Source organism: Lutjanus erythropterus, chromosome 6, assembly GCF_056507025.1.
Source record: "Lutjanus erythropterus isolate fLutEry1 chromosome 6, fLutEry1.hap2, whole genome shotgun sequence".
In the NCBI taxonomy this organism is placed as follows: domain Eukaryota; kingdom Metazoa; phylum Chordata; class Actinopteri; order Lutjaniformes; family Lutjanidae; genus Lutjanus; species Lutjanus erythropterus.
In genome coordinates, this window is record NC_139322.1 from 16,710,212 (window position 1) to 16,730,335 (window position 20,124).

Genomic DNA, 20,124 nt, shown 5'->3' on the forward strand with positions numbered 1-20,124 from the left:
ACAAAGGTGTTGCATTGTGTATGTTCAAATTTCCTATTGCTGCTTTAACCTGATGATAGTAATACATGTAAAATTAAGGGGTCACTAAATTTATCGCAAGTCACCCTGAGAGGGACACAAATATTTTGAATATTTGTTTAGACTTTTCACACAAAACCGTAAATGTCAACATCATGCCTGGATCACCGGAGGATCACCAAAGTCATTAGACTACACTGTCTGCAAACTATGAATGTCTATAAAAGTTTGTGCCAATTTGTTAAGTAGATCTTAAAGTATATCTAACAGAGTAAATGAAGGTTTTATTCTGCTGGTGGGACTAGAGGGAAATTCAGGGGTTGACCAAATCAGTAGGATTCTCTAGGATCCTCTAGGGACCATGACTGACTGTACAAAATTTCATGGCAATCCATTTAATATTTATTGAGCTATTTCAGTGTGGACCATCAGTGTCTTGCTGCTGACATTTTTTTAAATAGCTGAATAAAGAGGAGGTTTGATTAGCTAATACCTTTGTTAGGATGTCATTCGCTATGTCGTAAAGCGTGTTGTCACTCCCGGAGGTAGCACCTCCCTTAGCTCCTCCTCCCTGGGTGAGCAGCAGTGAATCAAACAGCAGCTTTGTCTGCTGGAGATCTTTAGAAATGTCCACATTTTCATGCATCCCAAACACCTCTGGATGTTGGCTGAATGGAAGCTCCTACAACACAACAAATGTACTGCTAGTAGTTGGAAGTCATTACATAGAAAATAACAAACAAGTACATATTTATGTTCATAATGTGTTTTATCTCAAGATGCTTTACCTTGATAAATGCAATATAGTCCTCATAGACAGATTTAGGTGGGGCAAAGTATTCGCCGCTAGGTGAGAAAGGGTAGCGAGGCTTGTCGATGATGTCCTTGTTGTAGAAGTCAGCCAAGACGGTCATCAGGAGCCGCCTATCCCAGTCATCTGTCACACGGCCACCATAGTTGCACTCCCCGGTCAGGTAAGTTATGGCCTCAAAGGGCACCTCATCATATTCGTTCACAAACAACTAAAGAGGAAAATAAATTAAATGCATTTTACATTATTGTGATGTAAATGCGTGGCCCCTGAAACGGAATTAATACCTGTAGCTGTCTGATGCTGATACGTAGGTCAGACTCATTGAAGCCATAGGGAATATTCCAGCCCAGTGGACCAAACTTCTTCCTCTCCTGAACAAGAGCATGGAAGAAACACAGTCCATACAGGAGCTTCTCCCATATCTGAGGAGAAATCCAAGAGACAGAGAATTTCATTCATATAATATACTTATTAAATAAATAAATTCAAATTCCTGTCACATACAAGATGTAAATTTGCTTCGCCCCAACTCACCAGCTCCTTATTTGGGCAGTTATTGAAGAAACTTGGGTCAGAAATCGGATCTGTCAAGTAAGACTGCAGCAGGTTGAGTCGAAGTCCTGTTGGAGGCTCATTTGTCATTTTCACCCCATTCTGCAGGATGGTCACTGGAAACTGATATCAGACAGGATGTTTTTATTTATGGCTACAGTCAGATGAAGCTCTATCTTGCTATTTAATATCACTCCTGTAAAATTAGCCTAAAACGCCTATTCAAGACTGACCCACAGTGCAGTGTTGATCTCTTTTGAAAGGTACCTCTCTTAAGTTTTTCCCCTACTGACACTGAGCATGTAAACTCCAGAAACACAGAGATATAAATGGTTGATTATGACGTCTGCCAGCTTGTTTGTGCAGTTTGTAGATATTTTATATTTCTTGAAGGGAATCATGTGTTTGACACTAAATATGTTTCTGGACTGGACTAACTGGACCTTCGCCAATGAAACAAGACCATTTTTGTGAGAATATAGTATTTGTAGACTGGTGGATAACTGTAAGTCTTCAATGGTGAGTTGCCTCAGTTTTGCAATTGCTTGCTGGTGGGACTGACTGTACCGACCATTGTGATTGTATCTCGAAATGGTTGGCATCAATGGCAACACAACAATCTCATCTCAGCTTACTAGCAATATGTTGTATGAGTTTACATGTTTACATGTTAACATGTTTACATAGCATGATTTATCTACTGAATAAAATGCACTGATCTTTACCTTGGGTGAGGGGTAGCTTGTGAGCCAAAGACGGAAGTCTGGGTGACATGTTGCTGGACTGAAGTCCTCACATATCTTCTCTAGGGCGGACATCCAGGAAACAGCAAGGTGGCAGTTCTGTAAACACACCCATGTCCCATCCTGCCTGGCTGTAGATATCATTTTGGCAGCGATAGGTCCCTGGCCCTGCCCCAGAGAGATGGACTGGAACTTGGACGCACCCATGTTTTTGTCACTGGCAAATTTGAGTAAACCTGTGGAGGGATAGTGTTATTTACAATTAACATTATATGGATGATTGACAATCAATTGTTACTACTGTAGGGACTTACTAGCCATGGGATCAGCCCCTGGAGACAGCACAAACACCAGTGGGATGGTGGAGTTGGAATCCTGGTAGCTTTTGCTCAGGTCAAAGGGAGGGGGCTGGACAAATTTCTTCCCAAGTTTGCTGGTGACATATTTAGTCACAGCTGGCACAATCTTGTCTGGCCTGAGACAGCGAACAACAATCATCTTCTGCAGCTCATTGAGTCGATCACACCATGGAGTGGGCAGAGGAGTGTTGCATGGCTCTTTGCTGTCATAAATAGGCTTGAAATTTCCTGGGCTTTTGATGAAAGCCTCTCTGTGGGATAAATAAAAACACTTAAATTAATTCCATTAGTCAAAAGGAATTTATAATCAAACAGGACAGGGGATATGAAGTAATAAAAAAGCATTTTTGGTTAAGTGAGTGTTGCTTTTTACTTTATTCCTTGTAAGCCAGAGAGTTCACTGGCCCTACAGATCTCATCCCAGCTCTTGTCCTGTAGCCAGGTGGGGTCGGGGTTAGCGATGGTGTTCTGCAGGCCCACTCCTCCAGTCAGCAAGAACATGAAGTCAGAGTATTCAATCTCCTCTTTCGCTCTGAGTGGAAACAGGAGGAGACAGCAAAATATAAAACTCACTGGAGAGACAATATTTGATTTCTGCAAATATCCAGTATGTCAATATTTTCCAACGCATTTTTGCTGATTGCCAATGCCTGTATACACACATTTTTTCCCACCTAATTGCAGACATCATCAAGTGTCTCTAGTAATGGACGTATTATTATGTCTATGCTTATTGTGTTGGCCCATTGGCAGATGCAGACATAATATACAATGTTTTTCAAAATGTACACTTACACTGGGCAAAATAAAAAAAACTCCTGCTGACAGTTTTTTTGTTCCAGTGGTGCCTGTTTCTCTTTGTTCTTCACAAATTCATCACAATGATCGACAAAATGGCTCTTAAGATAAGAACATTACATTTATAGTGGAAAGTCATGAAATGCAGCTTGGTTCCTCCTTGGCTGACTGACAGAGAAAGTCATTCCAAATAGCAGCTCTGCTTTCCGTTCCAGACACTTTGCAGTTAATGCAGATAACTTGCTGATATTATTGTTCAATCCTAAAGTTCAGATCAAATAACTTGTAATGAGCATGTGCTTTAGGGCTGTTCATGACTAAGAACAATTTCAGTCAAATCAGATTTGGTCGTTCAATATGAATAACAGATGATTTGTTTCATTGTGCCACATTCAATTCCTATATAAGCCTACATGAGTATGTTTTACCAGTAAGACATCATCATCTGTGATGTGAAAACATCAGAATTACACATCGTCAGAGAAAATAAAAGTGTGCATCTCTGTGTAGTTCATAAAAATTACCGAACCTGCAGAGTCTCTCTCCCTAAGCTGCAGCAGTGCTGCAGCTGCTGTCCTGCACGCTGCACACTCCTTCCTGCCGTGAATTAAGGATTAATTTAGACTAAGCTAGAGCTGATGATTGTTGGAAGAATATATTAACCAAGATGTTTTGGGAGAGTTCTATTTTGTTTCTGTTGAATTTCAATGAAGGTCACAATGATGATGTTAAAGTTTTTCAAAGGGATTCTGGTGAGTTTGGTGAGAGCAATGCAACAATTGTTTCTGGTTAAACAAAGTATATCTTACTCCAGGAGAAGGTCTCTTTCTGTAGCAATCCTTCCCATAACGTTATCAGATTGTCAGCAAAAAACAAGCAAACAAGCAAGCGTCATATGCGCTCTGTTTTTATCACTCTTCTCCACTTCCCTTACAGTCAGTAACTGTCTGTTACAGTTTTGTGGTTGATTAGTTGATTAGAGACTTGCTTTGTGTTCAATGACACAGCTAAAAAAAGAGCTGAAAACTGTTTACCAACCACTCGTTTCACCAGTTATGCACCAGCGCAAGGTTCTTTTAATAAGTATGCCACCTAATAAAAAATATATTTATGATTTTCCTTAATTATAATTCCTCATTGAAATGTTCTCTGTGCATTTCTGTAAGCTTCGATCTGTTTTATGTTGTTATTGTAATACACACTGAGAGACAAAAAATGACTGCTGGACTGGAGGAGTCTCATTAGACTGAGAGGTCTCTGACTGATGATTCAAATTTCACTTTCAGGTGGAAGCTCCAGTGTTCTTAAAAGCTGAAATCAAATTTAATGATTTCTAATTTATTCATGCAATACCCCCCCAGTAGCTTCAATACGTACAGGAGTAGATTGCTGCAGAGCAGGAAGGAAAAGAGCAGTTTGTCCTTCTCAAACAGAGAGCGACAGACATTACAGTACAGGTTATAGGTGAAGTGATCAATCAAATATCGAAGCCTCCTCTCCAGGATCTTGGACTTGTTACTGATGAATAAAGAGAAAACACAGGAAGATTCAGATGAACACAGACCAGTCCCTAAAATAATACTATCCTAAAAGTTCATTTCAGATGTCACGTTGGAAAATTTCAAACTGCAGCTGAAACGTTGCTGACTCAGTAAAGGGCTCAGTCTATTGCCATTAGATTGTCCCACTTTAGTCAGATATGCTTAAAGTACAATGCAACATATTCATGATGTCTACAGTTTTGATGTTAAAGTACAAAAAGCAGGGTAAATAAAGTTACATCTGATCCCTGCTGTTTGCAGCTGTTGTATGGGCATTCTTTTTCTTTCACTCTGTCCTTAATCATAAATAGTGTTGTGTTTCTGTGTGGTTTACTGTTTGCACTTGTTTTATCTGGAAACGGTTAAAAGACATTAGCAATGATTTGGAAAAAAAATTACACCAGTTTAGGAATGTTTACTGTGAGAGATGCCACAAATTCATTTTAAATCCGACAGCAATGCTGACAGAGACAAGAACTGAGCCTGACATCCAAATAGAAAGTAAATGGCCATAAAAATCCTCCCCCTTTTCAAAGTCTGATTCCTGTGTGACATTCAAGTTTGTATTTGTGTGGTTGTCTAAATTGCTGGCACAGTCTTAAAGTCTCAGCAGATTTATCTCTTTTGGAACAATGCTTCATGTGCATCACTCACCTGTCTTGAATGGAGTTAATATAGAGGTTGACAAACCAGCTGAGAGAGTACTGGTACATTGGGTCTATGTTGGTCAGATCAGCAATACTGAAGAACAGGATGGAGGAGTGCTTGGCGATGGCTCTGTAACCCTCTCTAGACTCAGCTATCTTAATCTCAGTCTTCTCTGCAATCTAAGAAATATGCAAACAGTAGGACATTGGATTACTAAATATCAGGACTCGTCATATTCACAATCCAGACCTAATTTTTTTCTAGAGAACAGAGTTATTTCTGCATCGTCCACACCTGCTGTTTCTTGGTAATCTCATTGGACATGATCTTTGCAGAGTCTAGAATCTGAATGGCGCTTTCATCCTCCAGGATGTTTCCCTCAGAGGACTGCAGTGTCTCCAGGATTTTGTCTTCAATTTCCTTTAGCTGTCTCTTATTAGCAGCTGACTGAAGGATTAGTGCGTTCCTCTCCTCTTCCAGTTCTGGCCTGTATAGCAGGTAAATCAGACACAATGCTCTAAAGAAGTGATGAGAGGTATTTCAGTGGTATACCAATGTAACCATCTTATGAGGGCTACCTCTCTTTGGCGACCACAATTCCAAGCAGCTGGTCCTCCAAACCCTCTGGTGTAATCATGAAGTTGAGCAGGGACACCTTGGTGGCCAGTTCTGGTAGGTAGTGTGGGTTCCTCAGCTTAGTGGTGATGTAGAAACGGAAATCACAAGAGTACTCAATCACACTCTCTCCCAGCCTGATGCAATCCACACCACCTAGGTGAAACAAAAAAAAAATACTGATCTTAGAATTTTCACAGTTTTAGTTTTAAATTAAAAAATCTCTGTTAGCAGTCATCTCACATTCACATCACCTTGTTTGAAGGTTTGTTTGAGTAGCAGTGGTTCCAGTGAGGGGTCCAGCTCCTCTCCCACATTTTCAAGCAGCAACGGTGTTCCAAACTGAATACAGTTTTCCAGAGTTCTCATGTAGTCCCCATCTGTTAGCTTGATGACACTGAGGTTGTTGTCTTTCTCTGAGTTCTTCACCCACTTGTTGGCTTGACCCTGAGGGTCAATCATCAAGGGCCTACAGGACACAAACATAGCAAAGCATAATTTGAAATGTCTTAAGTTGTTTTGTATGAAACTTGATTCACTAGTAAGTAGTGACAGATTTAAAGAAAACAAAACCTTTCAGCAGTACGGACTCACCATCTACGCGAATTACTGACAATGACGCCATTGTCGATAGAGAAAGAATCACTGGGAAGGCCTGCGATGTTCCAAGCCCTGATCTTAATGGGATCTCCCAGGGTCTTACTGAGAGAGAAATCATCTGATGATGGAATGTTCTTCGACTACAAATATTAAAGAAGGTGAAAGGAAAGATAATCATTAATTAATCATGAAATATGTCTGAATTTAATGAAAGCCATGAAAGAACAGGAGGACTGTTACTTGGCAGAGTTTGGTCCATGACTTGGTGCAGTCCTGTCTGAAGCCAGCAGTGAAGGCCCCCAGGTAGGCAATGACACCAGCGGAGATGAGAACATCTCCAGTCAGGTTGTCATACGTGTTCTGCAGGTCATCTGCTGCTTTAGACCATCTAAAGACATAAATGAATTCAGTCAGTGGAATACTGTAATGATCTTATTCACAGTAAATGATAAAAAAATGTATGTGCATTATCCTGACCTGGTCTTCTCTCCGCCCAGACCACCAATGAGCTTTTCAGCCCTCTCCAACTTCCTGGCACACAAATCCACCTGGAACTCCAGCTGGGCTTTCTCCTCCGTCTTCTCCTCAAAGGTTTTCTGAAGGGCAGCCAAACGGTCCTCGACCTCCTTTAGCTCAGCTCTCTTCTGGTCCAGCAGGGCCATGGTAGCAGCCAGCGACTCCTGAGCCTCTGCCAGATTGGCCTTTTTAGGAGCCACAACCTAAAACAAAAGAGGGTAGTTAAGATCAAAGAAGCATACATGCATGTAACATCACAAGTCAAGAAAAAAGAAGTTAGAGATACAGCACCTTTGCCACCCTGTCATACACCTCCATTGCTTTGATCCACTTGCACAGGCCCTCTGCTGCAGAGGAGGCTTTTGCCACGATGCTAGGGTCGAAGTCTGGATTAGTCATGTACTCACTACGGATTTTTTGCATCACAGGGACCTGCAGTAAAGAAATAGAGGAGTAATATAAGTGTTACATAAAACATTAAAATGTAGTTTTCCTATTATATCTGCACTACATAAAAAATGATGCATTCAAGCATTGAACTAAATACATAAAAGAAAAATAGGAATCAGAGTTCCACTTAAAAAGTTCAGGTGATGATTGGCAAGACATATGGAAAAGATATCAGACATCCACCAATTCACAGATATGGGAATTCTTTGATCTGCTTTTTAAACAATGAATATCTAAACAGGAATCTATCACACTGGAGAGAGTGAGGAGTAACAGAGGCAGACCATTCACATATATTTTGGAAATGCCACAAAATATCAATGTTTTAGGAAAATGTATACAAAACTCTGATATCATGGTAGTTTATCTGTGCAATTTTAATTTTATACTACGGAGAATGTGTGAATCAGAGATAGGTATCTGGTCCAAATATTGTTACTAGCTAGTAAAAAAGTTAACACAAGAGAAGGGGGTAAAGTGGAGGCCCCTACTCAGGAACAATGGATAGAGACAGCAGAGGAAATTGACATAATGGAGAGCAGGAGAAGTGGACATTATTCAGGACCCAAAACACTGACGGAGACTATGGATGATGGACTACTAAAAAGGTAACTCCGGAATTAATATTTTTCTTTTTTTGTATTATTTTGTTTTTGTATTTGTTCATGGAGGTTTTCTTGTGTTTCTAAGTGTTAAAACCATCAATAAAAACTTAAGTGGAACAAAAAAGAAACTAGTTTTCAGACACTCACAGGAATATTGTCCTTGTCATATTCTTTAAGATCTCGTAAAAAGTTCATATCACCCAGTAGCTTCTTGCTTGGACCCCAGTAATCCAAAACCTAGACAATAAAGAAAACACCACAATATTATTACCAGTTTAAGTAAATAAGTAAGTACCAATGTTTTCAGGAGCTAAATGTAAGTATCAGACAATTGTGCTGTCTTTGTAAGATATTTTTTCTTGGTCTAACCTTTTTTCCAGTCCCAGCTGGATCAGCAATCTTATCCGGCTTTATCTCCTTCATCACACACACAGCTGACATCACCAGCTTCACCCCTGAGGGAGGATTCTTCATCGATTTCACAATTGTGACATCAGAAGGCTGAAATGAAAAGAGGCAGCTCAACTTACTCAACTGTCTAAACTGCGATGGTCAGAGTGGATAAACTCAGTACGGTACAGTTGAAGGGTTCCCACCTTCAAAGTGTCCAAAGCTGAGAGAGCAGCCTCCAGGGCTGGGATGGCCTCAGCCAAGTCACTCTCACACTCGTTCTTCAAAGCCTGAGCCTCATTGGCTTTTATAGTTGCTGCCTCCTCATCAACACGCACAACTTTACTTTTGGCTTCCACCTCGACAGACTCAACTTCAATCACCTGCAAGTTATCACAGTGAACATTTATGTAAAATCTGTGTGAATATACCTTGTGTTCAGGTCTTAACCATGCCCTTATCCTGCAAGATTATTTTTTAAGTTTATATCTTAAATAATTATGTAAGCCTTAAAATAACAATTTCATTTAGTCTTCTCTACAGAAATGAATGAAACACTGACATACAGGTCTACTGTATATTTTCTTTGAACAGGGGTTACAGACTCTAATAATCAGGAAGCTTTGGGAATCCTAGTGGATGTCAGGATCACCGGATTGCAAACTTGTGATCTTAGTTGATGTTTAGGCTGAATGAAAACGTGAAATTTATGCACCTTCATCATTTTGGTGTTGTCTATCTTTGCTTGTTCCAGTTTGGGCTGCAGGTCTACAAGTTCCTTCTTCATCTCACCAACCTGCAGAGCAACATTGTTAAAACAGGTCACACAAAGCCACGCTGAACACAAAAAGCAAAACAATTCCTTCGAAAGCTGTGCTGCATATACCTGAGATTCAGCGAAGGCTAGTTTATCCAGGCCATTAGTATACCTCTGTTTTGCTTTCATGACGGTGTCTCTTTTCTGAGTGAGTAGCAGACGGAAAGCTGCAATCAGCTCCAGGTAGGATGTGGGTGTCACATAATTATGGCGGCCAAGCTCAGAGAGGAATCTGCAATGAAAACAACAGCATAATTAAGTGCTTATAAATGTACTTTGAATCACCTTTGAGTTATAAATAACCACATGTCAAACCTCTGTGAGAGCTGTTTGGCAGATGTATGGAATGTTTTGCAGATGGGTATGACCTCCTGCCTCTCATTTTCACTCATCTCCAGTGACTCCAGGAAGGAGTTGGCTACTCGCTCAAGAGCCTCCTCCGGCCACGGCTGAGAAGAAAGGATGGTGACAATTTTTAAAATTTTTATTTTAGTATTTTGAAATACAAACTACAAGCAGTACCTGGAACCAGTCAATGGTGCAGCAGTTGATGAGAGATGGAAATTGGCGCAGACGATTTCGAAAGGCGTCTCCAATCGGACTGAAGGCCACAACAATGTGCAGGTTCTCCCTGCAGCGTGCCACGAAGAAGGCAAACAGAGTCAAAGGACTCAACTCCAAATTTTTATTACCAGCCTGGGCAATGGGACGTACTGTCTGCAAAAAGAGTGACATTAAACTTGAATTGATATGGCCTTTATACAAGGTATATATTGCTCTGCAAGGGTGTATAAACAGTTTGTGACAGCCTACCTCCATGATCTCTTGCTTTTCATCTATGGCAAACAGGTTGGGCACTTCCCCTGTGTTCAGGACACTGTCCACATCTTCTAGAAATGCCTCATCTTTGATCTGAGCGTCAGTTAGTAAGAACACCGTCTTCTGACCTTTCACCCCAGCATTTTTCAGCAGCATCTAAAGTAAAAGGAAAAGCAGGGAGCCAGGTGTTGCTCAAATCTTCCACAGCCATTGGATAACGGAGAAGTGAGAGAAAATACAAGTTTTAATACACCAGAAGTCTGTCCTAAACCATAAAGCTGACCTTGAGGTCATCTCTCCACTCAGTCATGCCGTAGCTCTTCGAGATCTCAGGCTGGAACATGGTCATGTGGGCCATGGACGTGGCCAGACGTGTGATGGACTGGCGTCCGCTGCCTCCCACTCCCACCAGTAGGGCATTGCCTCCTGGCTGCTTCAAGACACGGCTGATACGGGAAAGGTGCTCGAGGACATAGCTACATAATGCAGATATTTTTCAAGTTTTAATGTAAAGCCAGACCAATATTTTTGCAGTGCATGTAGTTGAATTGACTCAATAATACCAAAGGTGTTTACCGGAAAATGACCAGGTTCATGCGATTCTTGTGTGTCTGGTTGTATTCAGCAAGACATGACTCTGATACTTGAGCAAAGGTCTCTATTGAGGGCACCTCAGCATACAAACGCTCATCGTCCTCCAGGTCAGGGTTCATGTAGTCACCAAATAGAAGATTCCGCATGTCTTCCTCAACCAGCTGAAAATTTATGGCACAAATTCAAACAAATGTATAGATTTTCCTGTTTGTTTTGTATATACGTATTTTGTATTAGTAGAGCACAACACAGTTATGGATGTTTACTTTCTAATAGAAAATCTAACCAAAACATATTAAAGAAATCTTAGCACACAGTCACAACAGGCCAAAGCAGCTCCTCTTTCTTCCTACATTTGCTAACAAACTTTGAAACATAATAAAAAGCATGACACTGCAGCAGAAACAACTGAATCTTAACTTACTCTACTGCCTTGTTTCAGGTGATCAAACACCTGATCAAAAGACTCTTTGAAGTGATCTTTGAGGATGCTGTTCATCAGCTGGTAGAGCCATGCTCGATCTTTGTCATCCACCAGACGGTCATAGTAGACGCGGAAGACCTCATGGACAAACAGGCGGATCATAGTGCGTTTGTTCTCCAGAGACTGCTTCTTCAACAGCAGGCAGCCTTGGACGACACGCGAGAAGTCCCGCAGGTTAAAGGTGTAGTGAGACTTGGCTGGAGTTGGAAGCAGGCTCTCCATAGCTTTCTTATACACCTTCAGGAATTACAAGCATGAAAGTAAGGAAGGAAGGCATCAGAGAATACAAGATATGATTGATATGATCCTTTTACACATGAAAAACTTGTTTGAACAGTTCATGTGTTCAGTGTACTCACTTCCATTGTAGCTGTCACTATTTGGTTGCCAACAGTGAAATATTCAGGTGGGAATTCATTGATTTTAAGATAGAAGGCCACCACGCTGGAGAAGATGCGAACCATGGTGTCATCACTGAAGGCATTAATGCTACAGATGTTGAAGTGCCGCAAGAAACGGGATGTCACAGCATTCCTCCCACCACCAGGGGGGCCCATTGCTGAGATGAGTTGGAGGTCGACAAGAGTGATCTTGGAGGTGTCCTTCAGGTCATACCTGCCAGAGAATAACAGAGAATGTCTGTCTGTCTACTGAACAATGTTCAAGCTTCTCTAATGCAATAAATTTATTCATATTTCTTCATTATCATTCTGTTGTCTTGATATGAAACTGGCTTTTAATATTGGGTGTTCGTACCAGTTTCCATGATCTATAAACTGTCGAAGGAGCTCCACAGGAGGCTGTGCTCCAAACTGTTCAAGTGCAGGCATGTTCATGTCATCTACGAAGATGACACACTTCTTTCCCACGGGAGGCCCAAACAATCCTTTCCTTCTCTTATCTAACCTGGACATGATGATATTCTGAAACATGCAATATATAACAGAATAAACCAGTTACAATGAAAAAAATGACCCCTTCTTGTTTGTTTAGACTATTACATCTAATAATGTTTTCCTAGTAATCCAAACATTTCTGCAAGAACATATTTCATCCATGCTTCCTCCATGCTGACCTGAGTTTGGTTGGCACTAGTGCGGGCTGAAAAATTGATAAAGAAGGGTAGATACAGGTCTTTGTCCAGATTATTCATCAACTTCTCCTTCACATACACTGACTTCCCAGTGCCAGTAGGACCAACAAACAGGAGAGGCCTAAGCAGAAAAATAGAGGAAAAATTTTACCAAAATACCATTTTATCAGATGAAATGTAAATACATTCAGTGTAAAAAAAAAAGAGAAATACTCTATAGAAAACAGAATATGTGGCACAGGTTGAAGTTAAAAAGAAAAACAAAATTTTATGTGACCCCCCTAGAATACTGACACTCCATAGTTGATGCAGAGATCCATGAGGTAGGTGTAGCGGACTGTGTCTAAGGTGGGAACAATGATCTCTTGAACTTTGGTGTTTTTGTCCCCTAGGTTGACATTCTTGATGGCATCATTCCAGTGAAGCCAGTGGCCTTTTCCTGTAAACTGTGCAAGACATTACAGTATGATTTACTGATTTAAACACACATGAAACAGCTCCGAGTGATTTATTTACACAGTACCTCATAGAAATAGTCATACACCAGGCCTTTGTCATCCATTGGACACTCCCACTTCCCCACAGTGGCAGGGACGGGATGTTCTGCTGTCTTCCCCGATACAGTCATCCTGAAGAACTCACTGAACCTCTCTCTGCTATCTGCATCACAGCTGCCACCTACAGACCACACCAAGGAGAAGGCGAAAGCTGCCTGCAATCATCAGAGAAGAAAAGGGGAGGTGGCAAACAAAAATATAATTTAACTGAAATGGAAATTGCTGAAATATAAACACTGAAACATTTGCACAAATGTTCTAAAATCAATAATAAATCAGTTTATAACAACATAAGAATAGATATATGATTCAGTCCTTTTACCATGATCCAGGTGCGAATATTTTTATCCCCAGGACACTTGTTCACAGGTTCAGTGAGCAGCATCTCAAACAGTCGACACAAGGACATCACAGTGTTACCGTTGCTAGTGGCAACAACTTCCTGTAAACAAAACCAGAATCCAGCATGACAAAACTTCTGTATTTTATAAATACGTAAACATAAACTTTTAAATGTTTAAAAATGTTAACAATATTTATTGTGCATATATTGTGTCTGAATTGTTCAGGAGCCTGGGGGTCACTTACTCTGCAATGTTTGCGCAGCATCCTGAGGGTAGGCGGCAGCAGCCAGTGGAAGAGCTCCTGCAGGAGGGAGCGGTTTTCAGGGCTCTGCAGAGCATCAGGAAGAGTGTTCATCCAGGAGATCACTAAGGGCTCCCAGCCCAACTGAGAAGGCTCCATGTAGATCATACCACATCGACTGACTGTGGCAGGCTGCCGTGGGAGACAATACCCAAATGAAACCAGAAACGACCTTTTTATAACAGCCAATCATATTCTGTCAGTCATGGTAAATTCAACATCTTATAAGCATATTTGTTAATTGTTTGAAGCTTCATTAAAGTAAAATGCTGACTACTCAACAAATAAACTAGCAATTGTTAAATTTTACGGTAGTATAATCAAACATCTATTTAATTTTAAACATCTGACTCACAGAGGCCTGTGACAGATCCATTGCTTCGAAAATCAGACTCATCTGATTGGACATCTGGATAATCTCACCACTCATCAGGCACAACTGTGGAAGAAGAGTGAAGCAAGAAAAATCTTACTCAAGTATATGAAAAATACCTAAATAAAAATCTCAAATATGTTTGCTGTGTAGCATGCACCTTTTTGTTGTCATCCAGCACAGTGTTCATACTCTCAATCCACAGAGTATCGATGGGACCATCAAACACCACCCATTTCCGATCTGGTGTGTCAGTCGATGCAAACTCACGAAATGTGTTGGCCACAATCCCATCAGTCCACTAATAATGAGGAGAAACAAAAAGTGAACAGACTAAGAGGAGGAAAGGGCCACATGTTGTCCCAGGTTTATAATACTGTAAATACATTGATTTTTTTTATTTATTATTAATCTGTGATACAGAATAAAAGATAAAAGATCCAAGGCACAGGTTTACCTCATGGGAAACTAGATCAAACTGTCCGAAGAGCTGTCCCATGGTGATGGACTTTGGGTTCAATGTCCTAAAGATGACCTTCTCCACCTCACAGTGGCCCCTCTCATTCATGAGTGTCAACGTGTCAGCCAGAACATGCAGCACTTTGGTCTTCCCAGAGAAAGGCTCTCCCACCAGCATGAACCTGAATAAAACAGAACATTTTCAGGCAAAATCATGTTCCTTCAAGTCATGTCCCAGTCTTTTGTAATAATATATAAGTGGAAACATGCGAAACAGGCCATCGTAATATGGCAGCAGTGGAATTGAAATGTAACATACCCATGCCTGACTATCATCATCTCATATGTCTGGATCATCTTCTGTAAGAAGACCTGTGTTGGCTGTGCGCTGTGATTTTTACAGCACTCTTCCGCAGCCTCCAGAAACAGCTGCCAAAGATATGAGAAAAACAGATTATAATATACAAGATTCTAATGTAATCACAAATGAAGGAATTTCTCTTTGTTTTTATATATGTATATATGTTTGTCCCTTGATTTTTCTCGACAACCGTTTATCTGATCAATTTCATACTACATGGATGTATTGTTGTGGCTCCAAGGGACTGCACTGTCACATTTAGTGAAACTTGGCTTGGATTTTAGGCTCTGTAACAATTACCTTTAAATTTTGGCTTGTAATTTTTGAACCAGAAGTCTTAATGGATCTGTCCATATAAACCATGTCCATTTGCATCATTTCATATTAGGTCTGCCATTTTGAATTTTGTCTGAATCATTTTTTTGATAATCATCCAACAAATTTTGAGTGATTATCACCAAACTTGGCACAGAACTTCTCTGGACCAAGCTGGAAAAAGTTACTTTTTTGGATTTTTTATATTCCATACAGTTTTGCTATAGCTAGCAGCGTGAAGTTTATCGGCGAGCAAGACAATGCTGCAAGCAGCACTTCCAGGGGCCAAAGAAGTGACCCACTCCACCAGACATGGACGCATGTTCTGAATGGGCATGGGCACTACACTAGTATTATAGTATATCTAGTAGTATAGTATAAATACTCGGGCATCATACATTCATAATCAAAAAATAAACCATGACATCAACATATCTGACCTGATAGTCAGCTTCAGGGAGGGAGATGCCTGGGAACAAATCGCTGGTGATTCCATTGAACAGCGGAATATCATGGGACAGAAACTTGGGCTCGTTAACATCCTTAATGGACCTCAGGAGCTGGACGTTACAACATGTGGAAAAAGGGAAAGGTTAAAAACAGAAAATCAACTGACAAAAAAAGTTCACAGTTAGGTAAACAGTGTAGACTAATGTTTAACAAATGCATTAATTTCAGCACAAATACCAGTATGTCTTCATTCTCATCAGGATACTTGAGCTTGAGGTTTCCTGCAGCCACAAGCACAGCTTTGACAGCCCTCATGCCGTAATCATAATGGAATTGGGAGGACAACTGCTCGGAACAGAGTCTGTAGGTCATCACAATCTTTACTGACAGTGGTTTGGCATTGAGGAAGCCATATGAATACAGAGAGATCTCTGCTATCAGTGCATAGTTGGGGACCATCATGGCCACTGTTCTGAACAACACCTGCACAGAGAAATGAAAGAGGATGAGTCCATGTGTTACTGCCAATGTTAGAGAGTCACACACTTCTTCCTATGATGTTACATTACACCACCCCACAATGCCTGATAAAATATTTGGTCAACTGTCTATGATTTCCAAGTCTATACATCATAAACATACTTATAATATGTCACAATCTGCTTATAGCACTATATAATTAGAGATATAAACAAGCATAAACATTAATCATGCTTAAGAGGTTATTAAGCATTTAATAAGGTTAAGTACTTCATAATAACCTGTCTGAGCATTTCTTGATTTGAATAATTGAGGGGGTGGCACTATACCTATCATTAGTGGTGGTGCCCAGCCCACAGGAGAAGCTGGATGTAGCTAGTTCCTGTGATTAGCTAGCAAAACAGAGGAGAAGCCAGATGCAGCTTCTTAGGGGTACAGTTAGGGGTCGGGAGGTGTGGAGAGGGCAAGGATTATTTGCATATTAGCATTATAAAATGCTTTATTATGTGTTTATAATGTAATGTATATAATTATACATAGCTATAAGAAGATTAGAATGCATTATAAGTATGTTTATAATGTATTAAGACATGGGTGTCATTGAGAGTGCTACCAATATTTGCTGATTGATTAAAGACCTTGAGGTTGTCTGGGAGTTCCGAGCGTCCTGCGTAGCCTGGGTTCATTGTGATGGACACAAAGCAGTTGGGGTTAAGTTTTAGCATGGTCCCTTCAAAGTCAAAGTACTCCAGCTTCAGCTCGATGGCCCTCTGAATGCAGAGAACCTGCTGGGCCACTACAGACAGCACCTCCAGCTCAATACGGTTGAACTCATCAAAGCATGCCCATGCACCCGAAGAAGCCAGACCTTTAAAAAACTATGAGAGATTGCACCAAAATACATGTTACAATTGTTTGTTTATAGATATGGTATTATAATTAAGAGTATAAATTTCCTGCTGGAGTTACTTTGCCCATAGCAAGATAATCCAGTCCATCAGAGCAGTTGAAGACCACACACTGCACAGCGAGAGCTTTGGCAAGATCTTTGGTAGTTTCGGTCTTTCCTGTTCCAGCTGGACCTTCCGGTGCACCACCCAAATTCAGGTAGAAAGCCCCAATCTAAAACAGAGAAGGAGCTTTGGAGTTCAATGCTAAGATACCTGATCACTCAGTATTATTCCAGTAACAAGTATTCATGTTTAAGCAGGCTTTCCGTCAGATATTTACCAGGGTTCTGTAGCATCTGTCAGTCAGTGGAGTGATGACCAAGCGTGGTGAGTTCCCCAGGTACTCATAGGCGTACTTAACATCACAGTTAATTATGCGAACACGGACATTGTCATTGCTCCAATAGTAGCGAAGCTGGGCTAGCCACTGGAAGTCTGTTTCATTTGATACACCTGTTAAAAACAGTCACTTATGATTCTACTTTTCAAGTGTTTTTCTTGGTGCTGTTTCTCAATTCAAGCAAATATAGCAATGATACTGTTACAGTGCACTCTGCTTTTGATACCTTTCTCAATGAGCTCCATGACCACGTCCCTGGCATGGACATCAATTGTGACCAGTGCTCCCAAAGTGATCCGTGTTTGTTTGGGTAGTTTCCCTCTCACCAGCTCCACAATGTCATTCAGCTGATTCTGGAGCTGCTGATAGTAGTTCTTTAAACCCTACAGAAAACATAAACCCAGTTACTATTTTAGTTTTTTTTATGTCAGTTGATCAGCAGTGAGAGACATCACTGCTTTGTACACTTCATCACTTTCAGCAAACAACTATTTGCTAACAAAACAGTACACAAAAATATATTTAAGTAAACATTTGAGACAAGAAATAGGCAATGCAGTTACCAAAACTCAAAAGTTTGGTTAGTCTCTGTTTCAAAGCAAGGCACAAAATGGCAGCCACCTGGCCACAATCTTGCTTATATTACCTTTAAACAGTACATTAAAATATCTTTCTGACAACACTTAAGGTGAGAAATGGGCAAGGCAGCATGGAATTTAGATTCATATTTCATCAGCACTGCCTAATGTGACAGTTTGATCTGAAGTTTGTGAACAGTGTGTGTTCAGATGCCGCGGCCTTTTGTTTCCATCTTTATTTAAAAAATGAAATGTGCATTTGTTTTGATCTGGCTGTGCTACACTATAACCTCTATTCTTTACTGGGGGTGAAATTTTGATTTTAACTTGTAATCTTCACAACTTATTCTCATATTTAGAAAACAAATAGACTTCTTCAATAATTAAGCTACATTTAATATTATCTCAAAAGCCAAAAAAGAAGAAAAAAGGTATATAAACCTACATCAGCCCCTCCTCCGATGGCTTCATGAACCTCCAAGGTCCAGAAAATCTGGGAGGTGCAGAGCACCACCTGCCCCGGCCACTCCTTGACCCATTGGCTCCGTGCAGTCTCAGCATAGGCCTGTCAACACAACCAGACTCACATTTATGCTCACACATGAGAAGAGCTTCAGATTAACCACATATAGAATACGATCCATTCACAACATGATTGTATTAGAGTTAACAAATCACAGTACTGTGTATTATTTAAGTCATGGGGAAGAGTGATCTTACCACCCTGGACCGGGCGACTACATCTCTGACACTGCGAAGCATCAGATCCTCCACCTGCACCAGCCACTTCTCCACAGCTCCTTTGGCTTCAGATGTGGAGATGTGCTGAATTAGCTGGACACGCTCCCCCTCACTGCTATACATGGCCTGGGAAATAACAGTGTGCATTTTAATGAAAGACTACCAACCATGTTGTCAGGTAACAATAACTAGGCCTGCCATGATTCTGACTGATGATATACTGTCCTAGAAGTAATGAAACAATTAATTCTTAATTGTTAACAATATTTGAATTTGAACAAATTACTAAAATATGCTAAATAATGACAACATAGATAACATAAAACCATACAACCAAAACAATATTTTATTCTTCTAGTATGCCTTACAACATCTGGCAAAGGGACTGTTGATGAAAACTAACTTTTATCTAACTCAGGTGCATTTTCATGAATGTTGATAAGCATATATTTCACTTTCAAATTAAATAATTATTATATATTTATTATAAATAAAAAGGTCTCTCACGCTCTGGTAACAAAAATTGCACCTAAATAAATATTAAACATTTCACACAAAATGCTGGTGACATTGTCACGGAAACAAACACTAAAGTAAACACAACAGGCAAAACTGAGGTCAGTATAAATTATTGAGGTCATGCCCATATACTGTATGTTAAGCTGATAATGTAATTATCATGACAGGCCTGACATTAACAGTATGTGCGACTGCCTTGCCTGGATATCCAGATTGGGCAGGAAGTCCAGTTTGGAAATGCCCTCAAAGCACTTCTTCAGATGGGGCTGCACTCGCAGTGGGTCCTTGGTCTCAGACAGAATCTCCAGCATTTCATCATTGGACAAGAAGAAGAACCTGGCAGCGGCAGGGGTAGTGAGTATGAAAATCTGTCATATTAACAAAGAATTGGACAAGATATGTACTGCAACATTATTTTGCATACCGTGGAAAGAAGAGACGCTTCTTCTCCAGATAGGCATTTAGTCCTTTCATGATGATATCCAGGAGGTTGTTAGAATCTTGCAGTTTCTCTAGCAAACCAGGCAGCGAGGTTGCTGGCAGAATCTACAATTACAAATCATCACTTAACACAGAAAGGTCATCTTTCAGAATAATGTCTTCATTATAAACTCTTTTCGACAACTACCTTAGGGTCCTTAACACAGTGCCTCATGACCTCTTTCCAGTTTTTGTCAACAGTTTGGAAAAGTCGTCCCTCTTCTGGAATCTGCTGCATAATGTCTTGAGAAGAGAAGATGGGCTCCAGATAAAGCCACTGGGCCTGCACCTTCAGCCATTCGTCTATGGTTTCCTGGATACGAAGCAGACGCTCCTCCCATTGCTGAGATCGAAGAACAAACAGTCAAATCTGTGCAGGACTGGGTACTGAGTTGAAACTTACTTAGTTGCTCCAACCTG

At 40.5% G+C, this 20,124-nt stretch overlaps 1 protein-coding gene across 2 annotated transcripts in view; it reads right to left on the reverse strand.

The window, feature by feature from the left end:
• The window catches only part of dnah12 (dynein, axonemal, heavy chain 12), a 28,337-nt gene that overhangs the window by 2,560 nt on the left and 5,653 nt on the right, over positions 1 to 20,124 (reverse strand). For both annotated transcript variants that reach the window (XM_084719987.1, XM_084719986.1), the window contains exons 19-67: positions 19,853 to 20,047; positions 19,649 to 19,770; positions 19,425 to 19,560; positions 18,685 to 18,831; positions 18,410 to 18,529; positions 17,613 to 17,769; positions 17,327 to 17,499; positions 17,066 to 17,218; positions 16,735 to 16,974; positions 15,854 to 16,099; positions 15,607 to 15,726; positions 14,810 to 14,919; positions 14,489 to 14,672; positions 14,192 to 14,332; positions 14,014 to 14,097; positions 13,602 to 13,790; positions 13,336 to 13,455; positions 12,980 to 13,168; positions 12,751 to 12,902; positions 12,439 to 12,577; positions 12,120 to 12,286; positions 11,723 to 11,978; positions 11,304 to 11,600; positions 10,862 to 11,040; positions 10,569 to 10,761; positions 10,280 to 10,441; positions 9,989 to 10,183; positions 9,782 to 9,915; positions 9,536 to 9,698; positions 9,365 to 9,445; positions 8,856 to 9,032; positions 8,629 to 8,760; positions 8,407 to 8,496; positions 7,496 to 7,636; positions 7,166 to 7,407; positions 6,929 to 7,076; positions 6,683 to 6,828; positions 6,343 to 6,557; positions 6,052 to 6,244; positions 5,768 to 5,960; positions 5,480 to 5,652; positions 4,662 to 4,802; positions 2,860 to 3,018; positions 2,442 to 2,737; positions 2,110 to 2,363; positions 1,367 to 1,507; positions 1,117 to 1,254; positions 807 to 1,040; positions 512 to 700 (exon numbers count right to left, since the gene is read on the reverse strand). In XM_084719987.1, coding sequence (XP_084576113.1) covers positions 512 to 700; positions 807 to 1,040; positions 1,117 to 1,254; positions 1,367 to 1,507; positions 2,110 to 2,363; positions 2,442 to 2,737; positions 2,860 to 3,018; positions 4,662 to 4,802; positions 5,480 to 5,652; positions 5,768 to 5,960; positions 6,052 to 6,244; positions 6,343 to 6,557; positions 6,683 to 6,828; positions 6,929 to 7,076; positions 7,166 to 7,407; positions 7,496 to 7,636; positions 8,407 to 8,496; positions 8,629 to 8,760; positions 8,856 to 9,032; positions 9,365 to 9,445; positions 9,536 to 9,698; positions 9,782 to 9,915; positions 9,989 to 10,183; positions 10,280 to 10,441; positions 10,569 to 10,761; positions 10,862 to 11,040; positions 11,304 to 11,600; positions 11,723 to 11,978; positions 12,120 to 12,286; positions 12,439 to 12,577; positions 12,751 to 12,902; positions 12,980 to 13,168; positions 13,336 to 13,455; positions 13,602 to 13,790; positions 14,014 to 14,097; positions 14,192 to 14,332; positions 14,489 to 14,672; positions 14,810 to 14,919; positions 15,607 to 15,726; positions 15,854 to 16,099; positions 16,735 to 16,974; positions 17,066 to 17,218; positions 17,327 to 17,499; positions 17,613 to 17,769; positions 18,410 to 18,529; positions 18,685 to 18,831; positions 19,425 to 19,560; positions 19,649 to 19,770; positions 19,853 to 20,047 — 8,346 coding nt within the window. The remainder of the gene's footprint in view (positions 1 to 511; positions 701 to 806; positions 1,041 to 1,116; positions 1,255 to 1,366; positions 1,508 to 2,109; positions 2,364 to 2,441; positions 2,738 to 2,859; positions 3,019 to 4,661; positions 4,803 to 5,479; positions 5,653 to 5,767; positions 5,961 to 6,051; positions 6,245 to 6,342; positions 6,558 to 6,682; positions 6,829 to 6,928; positions 7,077 to 7,165; positions 7,408 to 7,495; positions 7,637 to 8,406; positions 8,497 to 8,628; positions 8,761 to 8,855; positions 9,033 to 9,364; positions 9,446 to 9,535; positions 9,699 to 9,781; positions 9,916 to 9,988; positions 10,184 to 10,279; positions 10,442 to 10,568; positions 10,762 to 10,861; positions 11,041 to 11,303; positions 11,601 to 11,722; positions 11,979 to 12,119; positions 12,287 to 12,438; positions 12,578 to 12,750; positions 12,903 to 12,979; positions 13,169 to 13,335; positions 13,456 to 13,601; positions 13,791 to 14,013; positions 14,098 to 14,191; positions 14,333 to 14,488; positions 14,673 to 14,809; positions 14,920 to 15,606; positions 15,727 to 15,853; positions 16,100 to 16,734; positions 16,975 to 17,065; positions 17,219 to 17,326; positions 17,500 to 17,612; positions 17,770 to 18,409; positions 18,530 to 18,684; positions 18,832 to 19,424; positions 19,561 to 19,648; positions 19,771 to 19,852; positions 20,048 to 20,124) is intronic.